The sequence below is a fragment of the Anoplophora glabripennis genome, unplaced genomic scaffold (genome assembly GCF_000390285.2).
Source record: "Anoplophora glabripennis isolate ALB-LARVAE unplaced genomic scaffold, Agla_2.0 scaffold638, whole genome shotgun sequence".
Taxonomy (NCBI): Eukaryota; Metazoa; Arthropoda; class Insecta; order Coleoptera; family Cerambycidae; genus Anoplophora; species Anoplophora glabripennis.
The window spans coordinates 180,344-206,912 of NW_019417008.1; the positions used below are offsets into that span (position 1 = coordinate 180,344).

The following is a 26,569-nucleotide window of genomic DNA, read 5'->3' on the forward strand; positions in this document are numbered from 1 at the left end:
GAAAAAAAAATTATAAGAAAAAATGTCATAGGGGTTGATTATTTCAACCCCTTACAAAAATAGTTCAGGGTTGAAAAAATTTCAAAAAGTGTAGTTTTATTGACAGATAATGTTCACCAAGTTTGGTTTCTTTAGCTTGATGTACGTGGAAGATAAAAAAGAAAAACAATTTTTTTTTGTAATTTTAGGAGGGGCGTAACTTTTCAGGGGAGGATTTTTTCAAAAAATTTTATACCAAAGACCCCTATTAATTTTCATCGGAGAATCGCCCCTTGAATTTTTTCGGTGTTATTTAGATACACCCTGTATATAAAATGTATATTAATATCAAATACGAAAAATATTTAAATTTTCAATTTTACAATAAAAAAATGTACATACCTGTTGGTCAAAGACTACCGCACTCTTAAAGGCTTTCCTCATGTGAATATCTTGTAGTGAGACCTCTTCTACATTGCTGTCTAATTGGGTTACTTTGATAGCCAGCCTATCTATCCTTGCTTGTAGAGAGTTTGATCGATCGTACAGCTGTTGAGCATCTCTCGCGAGTTCTCCAAATAAATCCTCTGCATGTCTGGAAGCAAAACAAAAATGTTAAGAATTTCAGGAAGTAAAACCTGTTTTTCTACATTAACAACTGTTAATACTTGATAATTGTTTATCTAATTTTTTATTTAAAAATACAGATTTATACACAAATAGCGAAATCTTTTACAATCTTTCAAAATGAAGATTGACAACAAACATATTGCCCTTCCATCGTTAATGAAATTTTGTCAAAACTTACATGTAATATACAGGGTGTTTCATAATATATGCGCAGGACTTCAGGATGTGATAGCTCGTCCAAAAATTTGAAAAAAAGTTTTTATTAACTTACCCTCTAAAATGCACAATTTTCGAGATACTGAAATTATATGATATATTATATACTGAAATTATATGATATTGAAATTGTAAAAAAAATTTCGTTTTTTGCGAATATCTCCGGAACCGTTTATCGTACAGAAAAAAGCTTTTGTAAGCATTTACTACTCATAATAAGCTATGTTCTGTGCGAGAAAAAAATTTTTTCAAAGTCATAATTGGTGAAGATTTTGAAAGGGAAGTGGGTGTTTTTCTCCCTAACTTCTACGCCACTGGAAAAAGTACGGTTTTGAGATGCCCATTTGAACCCCCAATGTTTTCTATACAAAAAAAGTACTCTTGGACATAAGCTCTAAAGTTGACCGTTTTCGAGAAAAATCTACTTTTATGTTGAAAAACATGGTCAATTTTTTGAAATAAAATTTTTTTACTAATTAAACAAAATTTATTTAATCGTTAGAACAAGTAACAAAACCAAACGTTAACTTCATAGTTGCAATATTAAAAAAAAACAAATCGTACACAGTTAAATTAAATGTTGGAAATGTCCTCCGTTAGCTTCAATGCACGCAGCAATTCTTCGACGCATTAACTGTCTAACACGCAAGAAAATTTCCGGAGTGTTCCGAATTATGTCGCAAGATGCAACAATGCGTTCTCTTAATTGATCAACATTTTCAACTGGAGTAGCGTAGACTATTGTTTTGAGATGGCCCCAAAAGAAAAAATCTAAACTATTAAGTTCGGGAGATCGCGGGGGCCAAGGGTGGGGACCTCCTCGACCGATCCAACGGTCTTGGTATTCGTTGTCCAAGTATTGGCGAGCAACCAAACTAAAGTGGGCCGGAGCTCCATCATGCATAAAGTACATCTTCCAGGAGTTCCGGCAGTACTTCTTCTAGAAATTGTCGATAATCTGCACCGTTTAATCTGTTCGGTAAAAAATGTGGGCCTATCAAATGATCACCGACGATGCCAATCCAAACATCCACGGAAAATTGTTGCTGATGATTGCCTTCTGCAATTTCATGTGGATTTTCTTCAGCCCATATGTGGTTATTGCGAAAATTGAAAATACCATCTCTCGAGAAAGATGCTTCATCGGTAAACATAACTTCGGCTCCAAACTGAGGATTTTGAGCTATTTTGTCTTGCATCCATCTACAAAAAGCCAATCTTGGCGGAAAATCTCTTGGCAATAAGGCTTGTACTCTTTGGATATGGTAGGGATACAAAAGTTGTCTTTTCAAAATTCTCCAAACCGTCAAATGAGGTATGTTTAAGTTGTGAGCAATTTTTCTGGTACTTGTGACCGGATTTTCTTCAATTTCGTTGAGGACAGCCTCTTCTACTTGGGCATTTGCAACTTCCACAGCCCGCCCATTATCAGCAGTATTCTTTTTAAAACTTCCATTTTCCCATAGTTGTTGGTGAATGCGTTGAAACAAGTTATGATGTGGTACTTGGCGATCACGATGTCTTTCTTGATACAACCGCCTTGCTTCTGCCGAATTACCGCTCGCCTTCCGTAAAGGTAATGCATTTCACACATTTCAGCGTTTGTGTAATTCATTTTTATTTTTGTAATACAAATTGACTTTTCACAGGTACGAACTAATTGTTATTTTGACAGGAGGTAGCTTTTGTTTTAAAATTTAAAGCCTACTTGATAAAAAAAATTATAATACATTTAGTAAAATAAAAATTTTATTTCAAAAAATTGACCATGTTTTTCAACATAAAAGTAGATTTTTCTCGAAAACGGTCAACTTTAGAGCTTATGTCCAAGAGTACTTTTTTTGTATAGAAAACATTGGGGGTTCAAATGGGCATCTCAAAACCGTACTTTTTCCAGTGGCGTAGAAGTTGGGGAGAAAAACACCCACTTCCCCTTCAAAATCTTCACCAATTATGACTTTGAAAACAATTTTTTCTCACACAGAACATAGCTTATTATGAGTAGTAAATGCTTACAAAAGCTGTTTTCTGTATGATAAACGGTTCTGGAGATATTCGCAAAAAACGAAATTTTTTTTACAATTTCAACACCTTGTATCTCGAAAATTGTGCATTTTAGAGGGTAAGTTAATACAAACTTTTTTTCAAATTTTTGGACAAGCTATCACATCCTGAAGTCCTGCGCATATATTATGCAACACTCTGTATACAAGGTATTCAGATTTGATCCACCACTCCCCTCTCATTACTGTACATATACAGGGTGTCTAAATGCATCTACAGAACCAAGTAATGCTACTACATAACCTGCTATGACCTTTTTTTATAGAAAATATGAGGATGTATTCAACACCTGTATCTTAAGTTTCATTATTTTATAAACTTTTTTAGTTCTAAAATTTTTAGTGTAAATTTTTGTTTCCTTTAAAAATCTTAGTGTGCCTTGAAATGACGAAAAAGGCCAAGTTCCATATAGTAGCTAAAGCAAGTTACTCCTTTAGTATAAACCTTCTATTATACTTCACTAAAGCAAGAAAACTGTTTAGTTGATTGTTTAGTCCAGTGAATGAAAAGATTTTCTGTTTACTTGCACAAATTATACTTTCTATAAGTAAACTTTTACATCGAACAAGTTGAAGTTTATAATCTTTATTATATAATAATATACCTTCAAATAACAAAACAGCTCTATAATTTGAAGCAATTGGGACAAAATAGTAATAAGCCACATTCATGTGTTAAAAATAAAGAACGTGGTAAGCTTACTTACAAAAAAATATTTATAAAAAAAATAATATTTGTAAATTTAATATTATAGTTTCAACATATTTTAAATATGATATTACTTTTGCAATATGTATATATTTTGCCCTGCACTGTTACATGGAATGTAAGTCATCTTTTAGTAAAATTTCATTAAAAAATTATGGAGAGCTATAAATTATAAAAATTGTAGAACTGAGGATTTTTAAATGGTACTGAACTAAGCTACTTTGACAGATTTTGTACAAAAAAATTCCTAATATAATTTCACGAAAAATCGCCCATCAAAAAAAGAACCATAGCAGGATGCGAAGTAGCACTATCAATATAGCATTTTTTTTTCCTTCAGGAGGACCAATATTGTGAATGTGTCTCAAATACTACACTTGATTCTGTAGATGTAAAATATTAGGACACTGTATATATAAAAAAATAATCGAAATTGTACGATAAACCAAAATCTAACAGTTGCAGATCTAATCTGAATACCTTTTATGTAAATTTTGTTCCCGTAAGTGGAACTATATAAAATATTTTATAAACAAAAAGTACCTATAGAATAGTCAACAACCACTTTTTTTGTTTTCCGTTTTTGATCCCCAAAATAATATTAAAAAATAAAGTCCCTAATGGAAGCTGCAGAATTATTAACATTTAGATTTGTAATTATTCTGCTGTCTTATTATGATGCTACGTTGGCAGTACCAATGATGGTCAATCGTGGCTAGTCGCTTAATCTACAAATCACAACGAAACGTCAATATGAATATCACAAATTATCAATCAATTGTTCATGTATATCGGAATCACAAAATTGTGAACCTGTCCTTACATTTATAAAAAAAAATGCACAAACTATTTTATCTAATAACGCAGTAATTCAAAATGAAATATTTTGTAATTCCTTTCTTTTTACACAATTTTTTTTACAGGAAAGTAATAAATTGAAAAAATACTATTAAATTTTTAAAGAAATCATATAAGTGTTATAATAAGTAGCCTTATCTTTCTATGATGTTATAAAATAAATATTTATTTAGACATTAAATTAGTACACAATCTAAAAATATATTTCAAGCTATAACTGATAAAAAATTCTAATAGCAATCAAAGGTTCCTTGAAATATCTATTTTTTAAACAGTTTTAACGTTTAATTATTGCAAAATATACTATATATTATGAATTAAATATTATGAATATTGCTTTGCTTATTAAAAAAATATATAATTTGACACTTTAATTTTTCTGACATTTTGTAATTCTAAGGCAGTACATACGTTTTTTATAGTATATGATGTAATTGTAGTAGTCTAAATTTTTTTTCCAACCATAGCTTTGTTTAAGGAAATAATAATTCTTTTAAGGATTACACAAACCTAAAATAGGATTCAGAGGATACTTTGAGAAACTGGGGTCCTCTGGCCGGTATTTATATTTACTGTGTGATTATGATGTTTCAGAGCACGGTTTGAAATCTGTGATCTTGGCCAACATCTATTCTGTTTCACAAGAATTTTGGTATAGCTATTAAATATTCTGTATCTACCCTGTGCTCCGCAAGATTTTTGTATACTGTTATTCTTCAAGTGATATTTTAAAGTGCTGCTGTGTTTGTCCAATGTGTACTTTACCCCATGTAAACAAGATACACCAGGTCCTTGGAGTATATCGTTCTTGCAGATAATCTTGCCAAATGTTACTACTACCTTTCTTAAAGTGTTGTAGACGTTAATATTGTGATTTCTTAAGAGGTAGCCGCATATCTTGTTATTACATCCTTGTATTTAAGCAAATTCTTTGTTCTTAATTACTGTTTTGATGACATGTTCAATATTCTTATTAGTACATCCATTTCCTCTGAGAGCTGAATAGCTGATGTGGTAGTTCCTTATCCAAATATTCTGACTTGCTGATGGCACGTGTTCGACGCACTGATATGTTGCTATCCAGTTTCCCTCTTGACAAGGATACCGAGGAACAAAAAGGTATCGTTTTAATAAGATTGAACCCATAGCTACTCCATCAGTTTGTTCATAAAATAAATTCCGTAGAGAAATATAACCATATGGTGCAACTTGGTTCACGATAAAATTAGTATTTTTAACATGATGTTGAATGAGTGGGTAAGTGATTGATCCAACTGCATTCACTACTATTGATTGAAACGATTTGTTTTGTGGATCTTTGGAAAGTAATGAAGTTGGGGTGTTCTTGAATAATTTAGAATAAGATCCCTATCTAGTTCCTTGGGAATGTTAAAACTTCAAATTTTCTCCTTCTCCACTGTCCTGAATTGACTGGACTGTTTCTGAAATTACTATACATTGGGTCCTGTACTATCTTCTCCATATTGTGATATACTTTATTATGTGTAACATGACAGTTGTTTTCTTTATCTCCAGGAAATATAGAGATTGCTTCAGTCTTTCTCAGTTTTTTGACGAGTCGAACTTCTTTTCCAGAAGTTCTGTAATTCATAACACATGTACTGTCTCGCCCTATTTCTTTTGTCATTTTCTAAGATATACGTTGACACATTAGTCTTCAGGGTGCTCATAATTTCTTTTTCTGTAATGGTCCTGAGTGATACGGCAAAATTTAGACACTTAGCGAATTTGTCCACATCATTCTGCAGAAGGTACATGAAGATCCAAGACTCCTCGAGACTTGCCTGTTTAGAATGTTTTTCCATCGGTAAAGTTTTGAACTTTCCTTCTCTGTTTATTTTTGACAGTCTATACAATGCTTTCTTAGTGGTCAATCTGTCCTCTAATCCAAGACGCTTCTGTCTAATTTGCTAGTAAGCTGGAAATGTACTTCCAAAAGATTCTCTTCATTTTCCTCTAGTTGTTTAATGGTGTATCTGATCTTTTCTCCAATAAGTAAGATACTGTTTCAATGTAGGATTCTTCGTGTTGTGTTGGTTTGGGCATTATGTTTCACCTTCAAAAATCCAGCTATAATCATCTCATCATGACATAGCTTAAGAATGATAACTATTTATCTTTCTTTATCCAAAATTTTTCCAGTTTTCTTGGTATAAAGTAGGTTTTCTTCCCACAGAGATTCCTTAATTTGGCTTGTAGACTTCCACGGTAAATAGATCTCAATTCCTGAACAAATAACTCCCTTTTTTAGAAGAAACTCTGAAACTCGAGATTAAATCTTGTGGCTGGTATTTATATTGCTGTAAACACTGCTCCGCAGTGTAAGTACTCTAGCATGTATCACTCCTTGTCAGTACTTGTGTATAGATATTACTTTTTAACATAGTAGTTTGTCGTATACTAAAGACCAAACTAAGCAACTCTATAAAGACATATGTTTGAAAAATTGCCTTATTTTGATGCCATGAACATATAACAGTTCCAAGTCATGGAATATTGGGTTACACTGTATGCCTTTAATCTTTAATACTTCTTTCTTAATAATTCTTTAGACCCAAACAAATTCTGGTATATTTTATTTCATTTGAGTAATAAAATTAATCTCAATACAGCAGTATAATCTCAACCAAATTCCTCAATAATTCAAATAGGAATTTCAATAAAAAAAAATAACGCAGCACACAGTGATATTATTACATGTAGCAATTGAAAAAAAATGTCTACATTCTGAATCACAACATAATGAAGCAAAAGAATATTACAGATTTATTCTACAAATAACAATGAACACATCCACACATAAAATGTTATATTGTTGAAAACAAAAAATATAAATCTACAAAATAAAAATTGTTAGTTAATTTCATCTCCGCATTTCAGTTGTCTTTTTCGTTGATATATATGTTATGGACCAAGTGATAAATCGGGCATTATACATATTGTAAAATGCCCAATATGAGTGTGCATTCAAATAATCAAATTGAACGGGCATTATTGTCCATCACCTTTTGGGCAGAGTAATACAAACATATTTAATGACTATTTTTTTTATTATTATTGTCATTTAACTTAATATAAACTAAATTATAAACAATTTAAATAATCACTCATTATTTGGATTAATTAGCAAGGACTTCTGCATTAAGAATCCACTAGTTTCTGCATTTAAAACTTAAGGAAAGTCATATAAAAAAACATAAGTAACACAAAACATAAAATTTAAAAGAAACATTTCATAACATATCTTTGATTTATAGAAGTTTTGACATATTATTATAAAACAAAAAATAAACTAAAGTTTAAGCAATCAGACTCATTATTTGGCATAATTAGCATCTAATACTTTTCAACACTTTAAACTTAATAAAAGTCAAATGAAAATATAAGTAAAATAGAACATAAAATTGAAAACAATAATTATATAATTTGTTCCCTCCCTATTATCAAATTGCCCAATTGTCACGTAGCAATATAATAATGACCGTGCAATGTGATAAATAATGAAGTTTAGATAGTAATTAATCACTTAGCCTGATAGAGCTAGACATTATTCATAATGCTCGCACATTATTAATAAGGCCCGCATTAATCACCTGGTCCATAACATATATATTAAAAATAATATAATATACACATTATAAAGATTCGTTAGTTAAAATAGTTATGGAAAAACTTACCTAGACAAAGAGGACAATTGCCTCACAGTATTCGCCAAAGTTCCATTAGTAACCCCCTCAAGCTCAGATGGCAATGGATAATCTTCGGGTAGAGTGCCTCTGGTGACGTACACGGGTTCTATAACCCGTTTCGGAAGAGGCATGGTGCAATGGTCTTATTCTGATTGCCTAGTATGCCTTCAAATTAGGATCTTTCCTTTTACTTGAGTTGTGCTGAAATCAAAATAATATTACTAACAAGGTGCTAAATATGAAGACATTTTAAAACTTTTTTTTTCTAATTCACTGGCCAAGTAAATGCCTAGGTAATTTTATTAAAGTCTTAACTACAAACAAAGATACAAACCTTTTAAACACAAATTGTTAAAAAAGTTCTGAAAAGTCCAATATATATGTGCGGTCACACTAGCAGAAAGCAACCTGCAATTTTGCAGGTACTATGAAAGTTCAACCTATTGGACAAACCAATTTTTAATTATGGACAAGGAACCACTACTCCGGGCCCTACATACACCAAACAACATTGAATTATACCAATAATATAAATACATACAGTAAATAGCTAGGAGCATTATTGAGCTGAACTCATATACTCGTTTTGGACTTATTAGTCCTCATGAAGTTGGTGAAACTTAAAAAGTCTGTTTACTGGATATTGCTGATATAATTAAATAATTAAATGGTATCTTGGGCATGTAGCCTCCAGATTGTTTCCAGCAATATCATCAGTTAAAAACCATATTATGTTACACCCTGTATATAATTAAAAGGATATTATCAATAAATTACCAGACAGTATAATTTTAAATACTAATTACATAGATATTATGACACTAATAATGGTTGGTTTCTCTGTGGGTAATTTTAAAATTTAATTATTGCCTAGCAGTTCACGGAGATTACCTACTTTTTAAACATAAGCTTTCATTGTTGAACGTAAACGTTTCCTTCACTATTAAAATTAACGTCCCAATAAAGTGAATGTAAAATGACATTTTATTGTTATGACATTGACAATTTGTGAATACAAAAGTACATCACCGTTGGTGGGTAGGAGTAGAAATATGAATCTAAACTTACTTGTTAACAAACCATTTTCACATTGAACTAATCTATTACTCCTATGAACAGTTGAAAGCAAAAATGTGAAATAAAATGCTCCGGCAAATTTTGAATACTTTCAAATAGGTACTTACATATGATACGATATATTTAACTTTCTATACATATATAGGGTGTTAACTAAAATATTTAACCAAACTTTAATGGAGGAGGATTTTACCTTGCAAATTAACAAAAAAAATTCCTATAAACATTATCTCGAATGCTGCAGCCAAAACCACAATTAAATAAAAAAAACTGCATTTCTATTAAAATACTACTTTTAAAATAGCGATCTTTTAATAATTCCCGTCATGTCATCGTGACTGTTAGACATACAAACTTACATAAATGGCAATGTACACAAAACTCCCTAAAGAGAATTATATAGTGGACAGTGGATTTCATTTTCGCAAATAAATCCTCACAAACAATATTAATTGTATGAATAATATACAGTATCGAGTTAGATATTTAGTCTAGATATCTGTTTAAAGAGTTTTCTTCTAAGGGCTAAAACCATTACTGTAAATAAGCATAAATCAATGTTTTTATTCTACTCTTCAAATCTTTATTAATTTATTTGTTAAAATAACTGACAATCAAGTATCCGTTTTTATTGTTGGCTAAACTCTTTAAAGACTATTAATAAAATAAATATTGTATTGTATTGACGACTATTTACATAATTTAGAATTAGATAAACCGTCATATTTGACCTTGAACCACTTCAAGATTAGTTTTGACAACGAAAAGACAATTACAGTTAATGATAATGTAAAGGGGAGGGCAGCATTTATTTCTTATCACACGTGAATTGCAAATATATCCACTTTTCTCAGTGCATTTTCCATTAAACAACAATATAAAATGTTGTAAACTTGGCAGCATTGGAACATATACATACATATAAGTCGGTCTTTGTTGTACAGATTTTCCGATATTGCTCAATTAAAAATTTTAATATAAAAATATATACATTCACATTACATTACTTGTATCGATATCAGCAAGATAAATGCCAATATGACTAGACAAACAACTGTTTCGTAGTAAGATGTTGAAAATAGGATCCAATTAAAAAAAATAGTAAATTACTAATACGCTGATAAACAATATATTTCAAATACATTTTAAACCCAATAATAACTAAAAATTAAATTAAAAAATTGTACATAGGTAGTATGTTTCATAATAAATGAATGTTTTTTAACTTGATTAATCCAAGACAATGCTTTCGTTTACATTATTTATAAGAAGTTAACTTGCTAATTCGATATGTGTAATTTGTTAAGCATAACTATTTAATTCCTCAAATTACCATCTTTGAATTTACCTTGACATACCAAGAATTTCGACCCTACCTTCTTATGTGGCAACTCGACAATTTAAATAGGTCTTTTTATCTATCTTCTACGCTGGTGTACGCATACTGTTTAGGTGACCACATGAAATCAGTAACTGCATAAATAAGACACTGATGACACATTTATCACTTCAAATATGTATTAATTGTTAACAGTTTATTATATGATTCACACTGTACATTCACTGATAGGGATACAAACCAATTATCACAACTGATTCCGTAGCGTGTATATTTTTCGCAACGGTGCCGATTTCACGGACAAACAATAAATGGACTATAGGTACTGGAAATAAGTCTATTTTATCTCTTTAATAATATACTGAGTTTAAGAATAAACAACGATAAAACCGATAAGGTGCCAGTACGCTTTAAACTTTATCTGTTTTTCAATGGTTGGTATTTTGGCTGGTTCCGTTCAACAGAAGCTTCATTTGAAAGCAATAAATATCACATAATAATGTCGGAGATGCAGTAACCTCGAAGAAAAAGGAATAATAGAGACGCATATAACAATAATCTATAAAATGTACTCTTCACATTTAAATAAAACAATATAATAATTGTACGAAGTAACTTTAAAAAAACACGAAAAATTACCAGACTAATGACTGGTACTTGTAATAATAAACCGTAACGGTTTTCTAAAATCACTCGGATAATTCCGTACAATGATACGTTTTCTCGGGCGAAGTTCTGTACAAAAATAATACTAAAAGGAAAGAATAAAGATGTACTCCATTGACCGAGGGCTATGGCCATAGGTATGTGTACAAATTTGTCAAAAGTATTTAAAAAAATTGATATATATATATATATAAATCGACATATATGATGAAATACGATTAAATATCCGACAAACATATATAAATCAATTTAAATTCATTTAGACAACTTAAAATGCTTAAAAATATATTCCTGTAATGAATTTATATGCTATATACTATAAAATCTATTTATTTTTCTACAGGGCGTTCCTAAAGTGTCGCAACAGAAAACTGTAAATTCCTCTTGAAAAACGAAACATTATTTTCCTCTTCCATTTTTCTCTCCGGGCTTTCGTTTTCGAGATACACGGTGTCAAAACTTTAATTTTTTTTTAGTTTTTCGCCAATATCTTAGGAATCGTTTGAACTATAGGACTGAGCTTTCGTACACACATTACCACTAATTAATAGCTACTTTTTCGCACCCTTCTCGAATTCATTGGACGTGCCAGTGGTGGAGATTTTAAGGTATCGTAAGGGTTTCCCCCACCCCTAAATTTTACGCCACTGGAAAAATTGACTTTTGACAGCAAATTCTAAAGCCCCAATGAATTTTACACAATAAGAGTTCTCTTGGTTCATTACTCTAAAGTCAACCGTTTTCAAGAAAAATGACTTTATCAAACATTTTGCTAACGTTTCGAAAATCATTTGTAATTCAAAAAATAAGTAGTAATAATTAACAATTTTAACGAAATTTAACAACAGATAGAATTTTAACTTTTTTTTATCAATTTGGCGAGTAAAATTTACAGAAACTGTTCAAAATTACGTCCGTTGGCTAGAATGCACGCATTACATCTTCTAATCATGTTTCTTTCTGCCGCTGAGGTTTCACCTCTATCGGTCAACTTTTCGATAGTATTGACACGGATTTCATAAACGATGCATTTCGTTCTCCGGATGTTCTGTTCAGTTACTTGCACTTGCAAAATGTTCAAAATGCAAAATGCAAAATGCAAAAAATTTTCGAAACGTTAGCAAAACGTTTGCTTTTGTTCATAAAAAGTCATTTTTCTTGAAAACGGTTGACTTTAGAGCAATGAACCAAGAGAACTCTTATTGTATAAAATTCATTGGCGCTTTAGAATTTGCTGTCAAAAGTCAATTTTTCCAGTGGCGTAAAATTTAGGGGGGGAAAAACCCTTACGATACCTTAAAATCTCCACCACTGACACGTCCAATGAATTCGAGAAGGGTGCGGAAAAGTAGCTATTAATAGTGGTAATGTGTGTACAAAAGCTCAGTCGTGTAGTTCAAACCATTCCTAAGATATTGGCGAAAAACTAAAAAAAATTAAAGTTTTGACACCCTGTATCTCGAAAACAAAAGCCCGGAGAGAAAAATGGAAGAGGAGAAAAATGTTTCTTTTTTCAAGATGAATATACAGTTTTCCGTTGCGACACTTATTTAGGAACACCCTGTATATCAAGGAATGAGGATTATCTCCTCAAACACGATCCAAATCAGCCGTGTTGAAATTTTCATGAAGTTATTTCAAAGTTTCAATTACAATCTCATTTATTCTTACGGTAGTTAATTAGACAAGTCCCAAATTTAATAATTTTGATTTCTTTTCATAAGTAACTTTTGTTATATATTTTTGGCATTTTTAATGCAATCGAATTATTTTAGTAGGTACACTTTCACCCCTAGAAAATGAAATAAGCTTTGAACCAGAAAAATCACAATCATCAAGTTATTTATCAAACATAAGAGATAAGTAGCCTCATTTTCTAAGTTATCTTTGTTGCTTATTTTTGTGTTACTGTAGTCAAAACCACAATTAAATAAAAAAAATGTATTTCTATACTACTTTTAAAAGAGCGGTCTTTTAATAACTCCCGTCATGTCATCGGGACTTAGATATACAAACTTACATAAATGGCAATGATTAACACAAAATTCCCTAAAGAGAATTCGAAATTATTTCCTTTCACTTTTTTATATATATATTTAATTAATACAATGAATGAATATGATTTACATTTTTTTGCATTACATATCCTATATTAGTTAAATTTTAAATTTTAATTTTGATATCTGCGAAAAAAAATTTACTGCAAACAATTTGTCAATGGAAGTTTTTGTAAATGAAAAATTTTTATTACATAGAGTGTAACTAAAAACATGACATTTCTATGAATGACCTTGCACTCAATTATAAAACATAGTGAAAACGTTAACAATATTAAAAATACTAATTTGTAGTAACCTAGGTAACATTCGAAAACAGTTATTGTTGTTGTAAAGTATTGTTTAAAAACATTTGTTTTTATTAACTAATAAATAATACTTGTTAATATTTAAAATGTAAAAACATCTAATTAATTCATGTTTTAGGTATTCTCCTTCACTACGTATTAAAAACGCAGTTAGTGTTAGGTTAGTGACCGAATAATACGGTAGGTTCACTCTCGATAAACCTTTGTAGCGGTCCGAAAAGGGGTTTAACAATGATTTGAAAATATTTTTTTCAACGCCAATGTCCATATTAACATTTTTTTAATCGCCCATTTGTATTCTACTCAGTTTTCTCTATCTTCCCTTAAAATCAATGACATTATGACTGAATCACAATGTATACTACAAAAACCGATCGAGTTAAACAGTATTTGTTTGTGCCATTAAAACTGCCTCGAACAAAGAGCACGGAACGCCAATAAAAATTATCCCTAAAACCCCTATAAGTGATCGAAGAAATATCGAACGATAAGTATGAGTAGGGTCAACAAAACTGTTCCAGTTATTCTAATCTAGACATCGATTAATACTCGCATATAATATTTTAGATTCGTAATTACTTCGTGATACTTCCGAAAATGATACCATAAAGTTCAGTGACAGATTATGTCGCAATTTTCCTTAAATTTTGATAATTAAAGTTATAAAACAATGAACAAATGCTGAATTTTATTACGATGCTTAAAGTGAACTGGGAAAACAAAACATGATTCAAAATTAAACATAAATTAAGTCAAAATTAATAAGAGCAATTTTTTACATCCCAACAGTCACATGTCAAAGTTCTTTAATATTTGATCTAACAGTGTTTATATTATTTGAAATAATCTTGTCCCTTCGACTCTTCCGGAAGTATGTCGGTCTGAGCAATACGTGTGAATGCACGTTCCGCAACGTACCGAATAATCCGTTGTACCTATTGTTTTACTAATTAGTCATGGCCAACGAAAAATCAATTAAACATGTCAAAGAATAAGCAATTACTCACGATCTTTACAATAAAAATTCAATCGACTAATTGGGATATTTAAAATATTCTTTATCCACACTTCATATCCTTAAATGTACCACTTTTTATTTAAGCAGAAAGGAAAACGAGTTTAGGGATTTTTTTTTGATACTTTTCCAGTTAAAATTGAATTACAGAAGTCTTTGATGATAAAGGATTATAAGTAATGTTTTAAGTCTAGACGATGAAACCGAGGAGTAAACGACGTATTTTATTAAAAACTACTCATATCTGACCTAGTGGCATGTGTTGTGTCACTAGCACCTTTGCCTAATTGCGTAAATCAAGCTCGCCTGAACAGATATACCCCCGAAAAATCGTAATTTTTCCGGTATGTATAGTCAATAAAAACAAGTACGTTAACCTTTGTAATCACTGTTGTATTTGTGACGTTCCTCCTATTCCGTCTACGTAAATAAAATATCTAAATATTTAGAATATTCGTAGAGCCCTGTGTTTTTTTGATATTATTTACTTTACGACATACACTGAACGATACAAATAGTGTTGTGCAAATTTATTATTCATTATTAAAAAAAAATGACAGTCGGATACGCCGATTCTTTTTCCCCCTATTTAGCATACAAATACTATAGAACCAGTGGTTCTTAACCTGGGGTCCGCCATCTCCTACCAAGGGGTCCGCGAAATTTTTAGAAACATTTAATCGCTAATAACAACTAATTAAGAAAATGCACTCTTATGTGAGAATGTAACTTATTGTTTATTTTTCCAAAATTTACGTTTAGCGTGCAATTTAGAATTAATATTTCAAACTCATTAAAATTTTAACTTAAATCTAATTCTAAGTAAATGGGGTACCGCAACAACAAAAAAAAAAAACATTAAAAGCAGGTCAGCGATAAACAAAAGGTTAAGAACTGCTGCTCTATAGGAACAATTGAGGATATAATCTTCAAATAGTCTTTCCGAAGTCAGTTGAACATGCAAAAAAACGCCTGGCAATAAAATTTAATGAGTTTCATAGGCGTCCCTAAAAAAGTTTTCTGCTAAAGGTAAACAATTATAATAACTTGTATATAATGTATAGAAAATTTCTATTAGGTATTTGTTCATTTGGCTAACAACACATTTTAATTATTTATGTCCTCAAACAATTTTATTATGTTGGTGATAAATTTCGTTTTGTTCCGTTTCAAAAGGTCTTCAAAATGCCATGTTGTAATAATATTAGTAAACAAAATATCCCGCTTATTTCTCCCTTTCGCAATTGTAATATGAATGATTCATAGAAGGTGCCTATAATAAATTAAAATTACCCGAATCACACCAAATTCCGCATTGCTGCACTGCACTGCTGGGCAATTTATCAACCACTGCAACGTGTTTGTTTTCCTTTACCCGCGCACGCATTCTTCAACTGGGCGTATACATTTCTACCACCTCCACGTTTAGTTCGACCAGACCTGTATATGGGTATGGCTAAATAAATATGGGAACAAGTTTTTCAAATATTTCAATGCCGAGTCAGCGACCGAACCTGGTACATACTGTACCACAACAGATTGGTTGGTTCTTCAATTGATATCGGAAAGACTATACCTATAATTTTTTTTCAACAGTTCTAGTTCCGTAGTCACCGATTAGTTTTTGATTGAAGTTTGCTTAACGATAGCTACTATGATAGCAATGCACTAAAGTCACGTTTTAAATCTACAGGGTGTCCCAGAATATGTGGACAATCTCGCGGATTTATACAAGGGACATTAAGGTGGCCATATTCCCGGCCGAGAAATAGTGAAATTTCTGGCGTTTTTAGGTACTGAAATCTTTAAAAGTAAAACGTGTAGAACAAAAGTAAGCACAAAAATGAAATCCTTGATGTTTTGTTTATTCATTGTTACCATTTAAATTTACTCAAATAAAATAATAACTAAAAAAAAGCGTTTGTAAAACATGCGTTTGCTGTTATTCTAACCCCACATTTTAAGAATTATTTTCACGTACTTATAAATAAAAGTAAACAATTTTATATGTAGGACTAAGCAAGTAAATGTTATAAGAATATTTACATATGGAATTATATATAAAAAAGTTAGTATTTTCGTAGATTTCAGTACCTAAAACCTTGATGGTTTGATCGTTTTTTGCACCTGTTTATTCGTTTTACTGCGGCGTCTTTGAAAATACCCAGATGGCATGACATAACATTCCTATTATTTGATAAGCTTTAGATTATTCAGTTATTAAATGTTTGAAATTATTTGTCTTTGCGGAAAACACTATTTAAAGAATATGGGGCCCTTAAAATAACATAAGTTCCTACAAAAATTTTCCCTAGAGGCCACCCTTGCAAATATACAGGCTCCGAAAGGACGCCCCTGAAAATCAATTTTTTTAAAATAACTTAAAATACTTTGTGTTAATTATTTTTTTAATACGATGGGCAACAGATATGACTCCTTAAAAATTAACCCATGAACACAATTTGGCTTATGTGGTTTGCTAGGGACGGGCTAGCTGTAGCACAATAATGTCAATTTTTTACACCCTAGATAAAGGCACAAACATAATATTAAGAGGCCCAAAAACTTTCAAATAGTATCACCTATCAAATAAAAAATAGTTGTCATTATTGCCCGAAAGAGGGATACAGTTATGAACGGATATTATCACCATACATCAATTTTGTAGGAGTTGTAAGTTTTAAAAAACACTCTGTATAACACTAAAATGTGTAGATTGAAAGCAAAAGTCCAAACCCCAAAAATAATCGAACTCGAATAATACGTATTCGAGTTATTTACAAAATTCAAAACATTTTCACAAACTTTGAAGCCATCTAGCGGTCAATCGAAGCGATATCGGATATAATATAGGTCAATTAGCCTAAATCTGCCTACTTTGAATCCACGAATCTGTGGACCTCCGTTGTACACGTTATTCTGGGACACCCTTCTTCTAAATACAACAGTAACAACCATGTAACAACGATAAAGGGAATAGAATATTATGTGAATAACCCTGTATCGTAAGTTAGTAACATGTAAAAAGATACCTCAGGTATAGTAAATTGTGATAATTTCTTGAACAATATATTGGAACAAAAATTATTAAATGTAAATGACGTTTTAGCGATATAAACATGCATACATAACAGAGACATAACTTTTGTCAGGATGAAACCGGATCTTTTACATAACCTAATTTCAACATGTGTTTTGTCTTATTTTAGCGCGAAGAGGTTTTGAATAGCTGTTAGATATGTTTAACTCTGAATGCTTTATGACTTTTTACAGTGGAGTTTTCAATTAATAAAATTATAAGTTGGCTTGTAAAACAATTTTCTTATAACAAGCTAAATGGTAATTTATTGATGAAATTCTTTAGTTCATATATGGCGTAATTAAAAATACTTAGACAAACTTCAATGGTGGATTCTACTCTACATGATCCAAAATGCCTTAGTTTTCGAGATATAAATGTTTAATTAATGAAAATATGTTTTAACTTGCACAAAAACTGTTGAAAACCATATAAATATTTTATTTCAGTAATGAATGATTCTTTAAAATTATTTTAGAAATAATGTCATGACACAACTTTAAGGCCCTCCGGGCACATAGGTATTTTTTATTGAAATTGATTGTTTAATTTGTGACGTAAAATCCGCAATTAGAGTTTGGTCAAACATTAATTACAGTCTGTATAAAAGTCTGTCTGATCCTCTTTCTGGTACAAAGTGAAAATATATTTTAAATGCATTTAAATAAAAATATATTTGTAAAATGTATATTTACTGTTGAAAATAGTTTTAATAAACCTAAATTATTTCAATAATTTGCTGTAACTACTTTCATTAATATATAATTCAAGAACAATGTATTTTCTCGTAACAAGTTCACATTTGACATAATTCCACAAATAATGGACCTAATTCGAGATCTAAATTGTGAGCCTTAATAATACACTAACATTGGTTAGTGTATTATTAATTAAATTAAAGCTTTAATTTCATAATCATCAAAAAAGAAATTCTGCGTTACGTATGACAAATTTGTATGCCAGAACACGAAGACAAACATTAATTGTACTAAATCATGCGATCAAAAACTGCATCTTTCATTTCTACATTTTCGCTAACTGACGTCATTTAATTATAGGATGATGCGATCTACTATGGAATATGAGCAATATTTCCTAATACAATCTCTACGTTATGTATAAACATGCGAGTTAGCCAAATATGAATAAATAAATATAATAAAATGACTAGAATAGGTGTGTCTCAAATGGTTTCACGAACTACCTACCTACATTGATAATAATTATTATTTCCGATATAACGTTGTCTAGGGCAAATTGTAAAAATTGCATGTTACTATAAAAACTTGTTACTTTTAAATACTAGTTCCATAACATTTCAATGTTTATTTATTAGTTTAAGAATAATAATTATCATTGTGACTGTTTATTACATGGAAATGTTTAAAAATGACTTTTAATGCACTTATCGACAATTAAATAAGTTAAAGTTAATTCACTTACTTCATGGCAATTTATTAGAGTAGTCAAATATACAGGGCGAGTCAGATTTAGCATCGGACCCGGGAGTCTTCCTCGAGATACTTGATGATAAAGTTTAACAAAAGCCTATCTAATAAAAATAATTTTTTTATAATTTTCAACAAATGGTGATATTCAAACTATTCTGGTACACATAGGTTTTATGCAGAACTATCGAGTCGTCTAAGTAACCAGTGACGGAGATGTAGACAATCGCTTTAATTAATTGTAATCATGAATAACGAAACATTAATGATTTATTTACTCGAGGATTTACTTTTTTGCATACAATTCTTTACTTAAGTGTCTTTTAGAGGTTATGCAAAGGAGTGGGAGGGGGAGCACTGAGCAGAGGTGGAAAAGAGTAAGAGTTTATTTTTATGATTATAAACAAGTGTTTTTACTTAAATTGCGGTAGAAAAATATTATTTATATGATTCTGTACATCAGATGTAAGAAAAATGGTTTTATTACATTTTTAAGCATTTTTTAATGTTCAGGTTAGGGGGTTGTATCCGTTTTGCCTAAAATCGATTTAATATTGTTTCTTAATTAAACCCGTTGCAATTTGAACTTTTAAATTTATTGAGTTTCTGTTCCAGTTCAAATATTTAGGAGACAATGGAAATGACTGAAAATTATCAAAATTAACCAATTACATTGTTGATTATAATTAGTAAACAATTGAATCTGCATATAAGTTGTTAAGTTAACTCATACACAAATTCTATTTTATCAATAATTATAATCAGAAGTATCAGCAATTTAGACCTTTAAGCTCGAGTTTAAGCCTCTTTTAAAAAATATTCTGCATTACATTCGATTGTTTAAAATGCGGCGGTTTTTAAGTGATGTTATATTTAACATTTAACCATTTAATTCATCGTATTCGATGAATTAAATGGTTATATGAAAAAACACCTCAAAAAAAGAAGTCATAATTAGTTGAAGAAATACACCTAAAAGTTTACTAGTTTACTACATATAAAAAGCATTCGAACCGTCAGTCTCAGAAAAATTCTATCTATAGGGTGCCTAAATCAAATGGACTACTCCGTAAATCAAAAATATCTCCTGACCTTCACCAAAAATTCCATTTTTTTATTTTATATCAGAGTACATATTCCTAGTGGAATATGTCAAATCAATTTCTTGTCAGAATCAATTTTTTTTAAAATAGTGCTAAATGTTGAAAAATAATACAAAGTTTATTTCCATAGGAAGATATACAGGGTCGGAAAGTCCCCATGGTTCATCGGCCGTTACGTGAGAGCGATAAAGTAAGTCATAGAAATCCGTGCGATAGAGAAAGATGGCTATAATGAAAGCGTCTAATAGTCACCGCCCATTTCGCCCTTCCACAAATAAGAAGTGGATCTTATTTGTGGAAGGGCGAAATGGGCGGTGACTATTAGACGCCTTCATTATAGCCATTTTTCTCTATCGCACGGATTTGTATAGCTTTCTTTATCGCTCTCACGTAACGGCCGATAAACCATGGGGACTTTCCGACCCTGTATATGAAAAAAAAAAATGTTTTTAACTTTATCACCCTGCATAAGAGAAAGTAGGTAATTTGGAAAAATATTATAATAATTTACTACCGCATACTCTCGGGTGCGACGTTAAAATTGACTGGACCCCATATTTTTCCATCATGTTTACAACTATAAAACTTTTTCAATCAATATTAATATTTTTTAACTGTGGAAATATCTAAATTTACTAATTCTACACTTCTCCTGGCCCAAACATTTATTCTTTGGCAGGATATTATTTATGATACTATGAAAAAAATGTACTACACTTAAAAGTTAAATATAGATAATGATTGATAAGTAAGAAATTGCAACATGATACAGTTATATTTTTTACATTCTCCGCTCTAGAAACAAGTAACGGTGTCAGTGCTGCACATAAGCTCGTATTTATTTTATTAGGTCACAGAACACAGACTTATTTAAAGTTCATTTATTTCCAAAGCAGATGTATAAGACACAAGACAAGATTAATAATTTACATAGATTACAGAGACGAAAAGTAGTTAAAATATCGCAGGCTCGATTTTCCAGAAAAATTGAATGATTAAACCTCATCTCAATAATACGAATCGTTCGAGTGATTGATATAGGGCATTTTTTATTTTTGGCAGTTTTTGTAATGTTGCGTTTTTTTCTATTTACGTTTTATATTTGCAAAAGGTTTTTTCTCAGCTTCTTCGCAATTTTTTGCTTCATTTTCTGGTTTTTCAGTTATAACACAAACATATAAAACACACTGTGTACAGCTGTTTTTAATTTTTTTTAAATCTGTATAAAATGTCCACTCTATTGTTGTAAATGAAAAATGTCTAAAGATGTACCTATACATTAAAAACTATTATTTTGTACTTGTTTTATAAATGGAAACAATTATTTTTATAATAAGAGTATTATCTTATACAGGGTGTTGCAAAAGTGACAGAATGTAAGAGCGTCCTAAAATAAGACGATTTTTACCTCGGAATACGTCCCCTAATTTGTCACACGCTGGTGTATTACACCCTGTATATTTTTAATGGTAACTTAATACTTTTGTCGCAAAGGAAAGTATGTATTTCCCCTTTGAAGTGATTTATTATAATCTGCTTCCCACAATGAATCTGCAGTTAATAGAACTATAAAAGCATGGAAATAAATGTATAGGAGAGAATATAAAACACGATTATTTACCTTGCCATTAGTAAATAGTTGCGCGCATTGCTTTCAATTCCGTTACGAATAACAGAAAATAAATGCCTTCTACGTAATAGAATTTACAGAAGATTTATATATGATTTTATCTTGCACATCGCAACCGATTTAATAGATCATTTTAATCTGTTGGTTCTTAAATTCCCACAACTTCTCAGTTCATATTTTCATTTTATTTTTAAAAATTAAGAAACGTGATTTTAATCAAGAAACATATATCACATAACATCAGTCTGTATTAAAAAATAAAGCTTTTTTCTGCACAGAAAAATAAAAAATAAATAACGCTGACAACATAAGTATAGTTACAATTAGGTACCTAATTTTTTTAATTTCTGAAACAAAAAATTTTGGTAGTCGATAGGAGAAAAGAATAAATTTTTTGGTAATAATTTAAATTAAGTATATGTTTTTGGACAAACAATGTAATGAAAATAATGCGCAAGCCCTGTTGCAAGATAATTCCGGGTTCCGGACATTTTTTTTACCGAGGCACAGTATTCTATTACTGGACAGTCCTGACGAAAACGGGGCGGGTGGCAACCCTAGTCACATATCTAACCCTAGTAATATTACTATTATGAAATGTTTTCTCAAAATAAGCCATAATTTCATGTACAGGGTGATTCATTAATAATAGTAGACACTTTAAGGAAAGATTAAGTATCTCTACACAAATTATATTGAAAATTGTTTCAAGAAGACCAGTTACGAATATAGTAACTGTGTTGTAACTGTGTAACTTAGACTTATTCTAGAGGGATGGACTAATTACACTCTCCTCTCCGGTCAATGTAAAAATATCACTGAACTTTTTTGCCCTTCAAAAATCTGAGTTTCCGGCAGCATCGAGTTCAAATGTGAATAAAAAAAAGGTATCTTGACAAAAATCGCTAAACTCAGTCGTTTCAGAATTACACAACATTAAGGTTATAGTATAGACCAAGTATAGGTAAAGTATATGCCAAAATTAAATATATACAACACAATTGTGTAGTTAATCTCATTAAAAATTGTTTATTTACATTAAATATTAAATGACGCGAATCATTTTTTGTATAAAATGGAAAATATATTTTTAAACAAATAGAAATAAAATGCGCACTGTCAAATTTTCAATACATTGGTGGCAGTGAAATTTTGTAGTATTCAGTGACGGTGGATCCCTGTATCTACGCCACTGATTAATATACATAATTGTATACAAATTCTGTGAATTTATACCCTTTATTCGTACCTTTAATTCAGTCAACTCACCAGCCTGAATTGAATCTACGTCAAAAATCCGAGTCCGTATGTAGATGTGATATTTTTCAAAAACCTTAACACTGTCTCTCGAGAACTGGACTGTTTTGGGAATATATCCATAGGTAAGTTTTTATTTAAAATATCTGAATTTTATAAAATGTACACTGACACACTTACGCGATTTTAATATACGAGTATTACTTAAGTAGTCATCTTTCTTTCCTTTTCGTCAAATTCACAAATTAATAAATAGGTATATTTAGAAAGTTTAAAGCTCGATTTAACAAGTCATATAGTTAAAAAAAACACATCAAAGGCTTGCATAAATGTAAACAACTAAATAAAATACTAGGTAAAATATACCTAAGTCAATTTAAAAAATAAGCTCTTAGTATACGAAAAAACGATACGTGCAAATGCCTTCTGCTTAATTAATATTAGATTGGAATAGTAATGCCTACAACTATGAATGGAAGGGAAAATACTTCACAAATTAGTCACTGCATGCATTTTAAACATGCGTTCAATATTAATTACACAAACGGAAACGTCTTTGAAATTTAACGCTTATTGTAAGTATCAATTAAAAAAGAACTTACTTTATCCGTGTAATTGTTTAGTTATGTTCACAAATTATGTTTTACTCATTAGTTTTTTAAATAATCTACAAAAACAACTAAGTTGACAATATTTCTGATAAAAAAAGACCTTAGTAAGAGAATGATAAAAATAGAAAAACAAAAAACAATTTATGCAATAAATATGTTACTGTAAATAAAATAGTAATAGGTACAATAATTCTTAGATCATTACTTTAAATCGACCTGGACGTATGTGAAGTATCCAATAAACAGATTAAAAATGGTTTATAAAAATATTCACAAAAACCTAAACATATATTCTATGTATTATGCTATATACTACACATCACGGACAAATTAATCTCATTTATCAACAAGGCTGTTAAACAATAAGGAAGTGACTCATTTAGGGGAGGTTTTCGATACCGTGCCGCCTGGATTTATTTCAAAATCCGAGGCAGTATCCCTACAATCATAAAATGTAAGTTGGTGGTAACAGGCGAATTATTTATGGTTAAAACACACGTATATTTCTACTATAAACTATAACATAATTACAAGTCACTTAGAAAGCTTATAAGTGGATATATTTTAAAACACCCGAGCTGGCTTTATGTCAATATTTTTTAAATCCATTAGGTGGTCAATAACTCAATTTTCAGTTATGTTAGATTATCAAAAACATTTAAATTTCGTTAAATGTTGTTTCTGTTTCTACGATATTATGGAAAAATTATGAAAATATGTATTATTACAATTTCATATGTAATTTGCTAATTAATGTTTTTTACTTACAATAAAAATGTCAAATAGAAAGGCAAAAGGCCAACAAACCTTTTAAATGTCATTAAAATATAAAAGTTTTTATTACCTTCCAAGCATAAGGATTCTTCATATTTTCACAAACACCATTAAAATTTTAAAGAACACTCACGTGAACCACATTTGTCCAGCAAATTGTTTATTAATTTAATAAATACTGGAGAAAATGGCGAAGCGGTACACCCAGCAAAGATCTTACAATATACTGCTGCCAATTGCCATACCCTGAAATAGAAAATCACTAGAATCAGAATCAAAGAGCACAGAATAGCAGGGTAGCCATCTGTATAATGCTAAATAAATCGATTTAAAGGGAACATAGAATACGAATGAAAACTAAGCAAGCGTTTTTTATTAGAAGTATGTGGTATTCGTTAATTGAAATATTCTGTCCGCATTTGTGTAACACAAATTGTATTGAGCGTTTTCGAGTTTACGTTTACTGTTTTATTTTGTATATTCAAGCTGTATTGGTAAAATATACTATAAATTAATGCCACGATTTTTTTCCTGTGGATCTTATTTTTGAGATACCGTCCTATTTTTGAGATATATGCAGAGACTACTATACTATAATTTTGGTATTGTCGTATTCTTTGACCGGAATTATTTGTAACATCGACATGGGTCTTCGGTGGAGACATCGGGAGTTCTAATCGAGCCCCACGTTGGGCGCCATGTCGAGTTCTAATTGTTGAGAACATTGGAGTGATTCAGCAACCTGCGCTCGTTGCGAAGACGTCGAAGCAGAACTTCGAGCTCCACGCCGAGCGCCATGTCGTAAATTATGATCGTTTGGATTGGTTTCCTCGGCCTGGGTCCGCGGTAGAGACACAAGAAGTTCAAATGGATCTTCACTTGGGACGCCAGGTCGCGCTAGAGGTTCTCAAATGACTGTGGTCTGTGGTGGATGGGCTCATGGGATTCCCCGGACCCTACCAGTTGGTACGTAGGTATAACCTCGTCCCGAGTATCTGTGGGTGACCCACTTCATAGTAACTCATTCGTGCTACTTGGCTCCGTGAGTGCGTCGTGAGGGGTGATCGAGGCGGTATCGATAACTCGCGTAGCAGCGGACCTCAATGCGTTCGGCGCTGTGGCTGCGCCGTGCCGCGTACTTCCGCGGGCTACCACCTTCGGTCCCTCAGACTCTTCACGGGGCAACATCGATCGAGATAGCGTTGGGGAATAAGGCCATTTACTCTTTCACCCGGAGTGTCGGGAGATCTTTCGCATGTCTTTCGCCGGCAAACAGGGGCAGTCCGTGTAACCGTTGGTCTCTCCAGATGGGGACGAGGTCTCGTCCAGCTCAGTCTTGATCAAAGAATCACGATCTGATTTATTTGTTGTACCTTCGAGGGCACCAATCCTCGTAGCACTGGATATCTATGTCGCGTGGCAGGGATACATCTTACCCCGTACGACAATGTCGGAGCAAGCTCTTTTGCTCCGAAACTCTTGTAGAAGCACTGACTCTACTTTTAAATGTGGGTCTCTCGAGGGAGCCCTGAGAAGCAAGGACAACTTCTGCTAAATTTTAAGTACGCCGTCGCAATGACGTGCGTACTATAGCTTTGGACTCGTAGGTCGCAAAGATAATGCCTCGTAGGGGTATGACGAGGAAGGTTGCCTCGACGAGTGACCGCCTATAAGTTTGACGAGAAAAGTTGCCTCGGATTTGCAGATCTCGATAAGAGTCTGAATAGGACTCGTAGGAGCCTATGTGTGTACCGCTGTACCGAGGTGCGGGTCTCTCGATGGAGCCGGCACAATCGGAGTCAGGGTCTTCGTCGGAGGTTCTCAGCCTCGGACGGTACGCAAGTCTCTAAAGGAGCCTGGAATGTATCGCTGTTCGATGCAGAAGGCTATCGAACAGGATCTTCGTCGGAGGTGGTCAGTCTCGGACGGTATCGCAGGTCTCAGAAAAGGAGCCTGGAGTTTACCGCTGTTTCGATGCAGTGGGCTATCGAACAGGGTCTTCACCTCAGATTAGGCTACCTCGGGCGGTATGTCCCGTGA

The 26,569-nt window shown here is 31.7% G+C and overlaps 1 protein-coding gene across 2 annotated transcripts in view; it reads right to left on the bottom strand.

Annotated features, from left to right (window-relative positions):
* The window catches only part of LOC108913707 (wiskott-Aldrich syndrome protein family member 3), a 34,299-nt gene extending 9,560 nt beyond the window's left edge, over positions 1-24,739 (bottom strand). The window contains exons 1-3 of one of the 2 annotated variants that reach the window (XM_018719301.1): positions 24,600-24,739; positions 8,154-8,366; positions 382-574 (exon numbers count right to left, since the gene is read on the bottom strand). In XM_018719301.1, coding sequence (XP_018574817.1) covers positions 382-574; positions 8,154-8,296 — 336 coding nt within the window. In that variant the 5' untranslated portion in view covers positions 8,297-8,366; positions 24,600-24,739. Of the gene's footprint in view, positions 1-381; positions 575-8,153; positions 8,367-10,618; positions 10,828-24,599 lie in introns of those variants that run through there. The other variant, XM_018719302.2, reaches the window with a different exon arrangement.
* Positions 24,740-26,569: the final 1,830 nt, after the last annotated feature.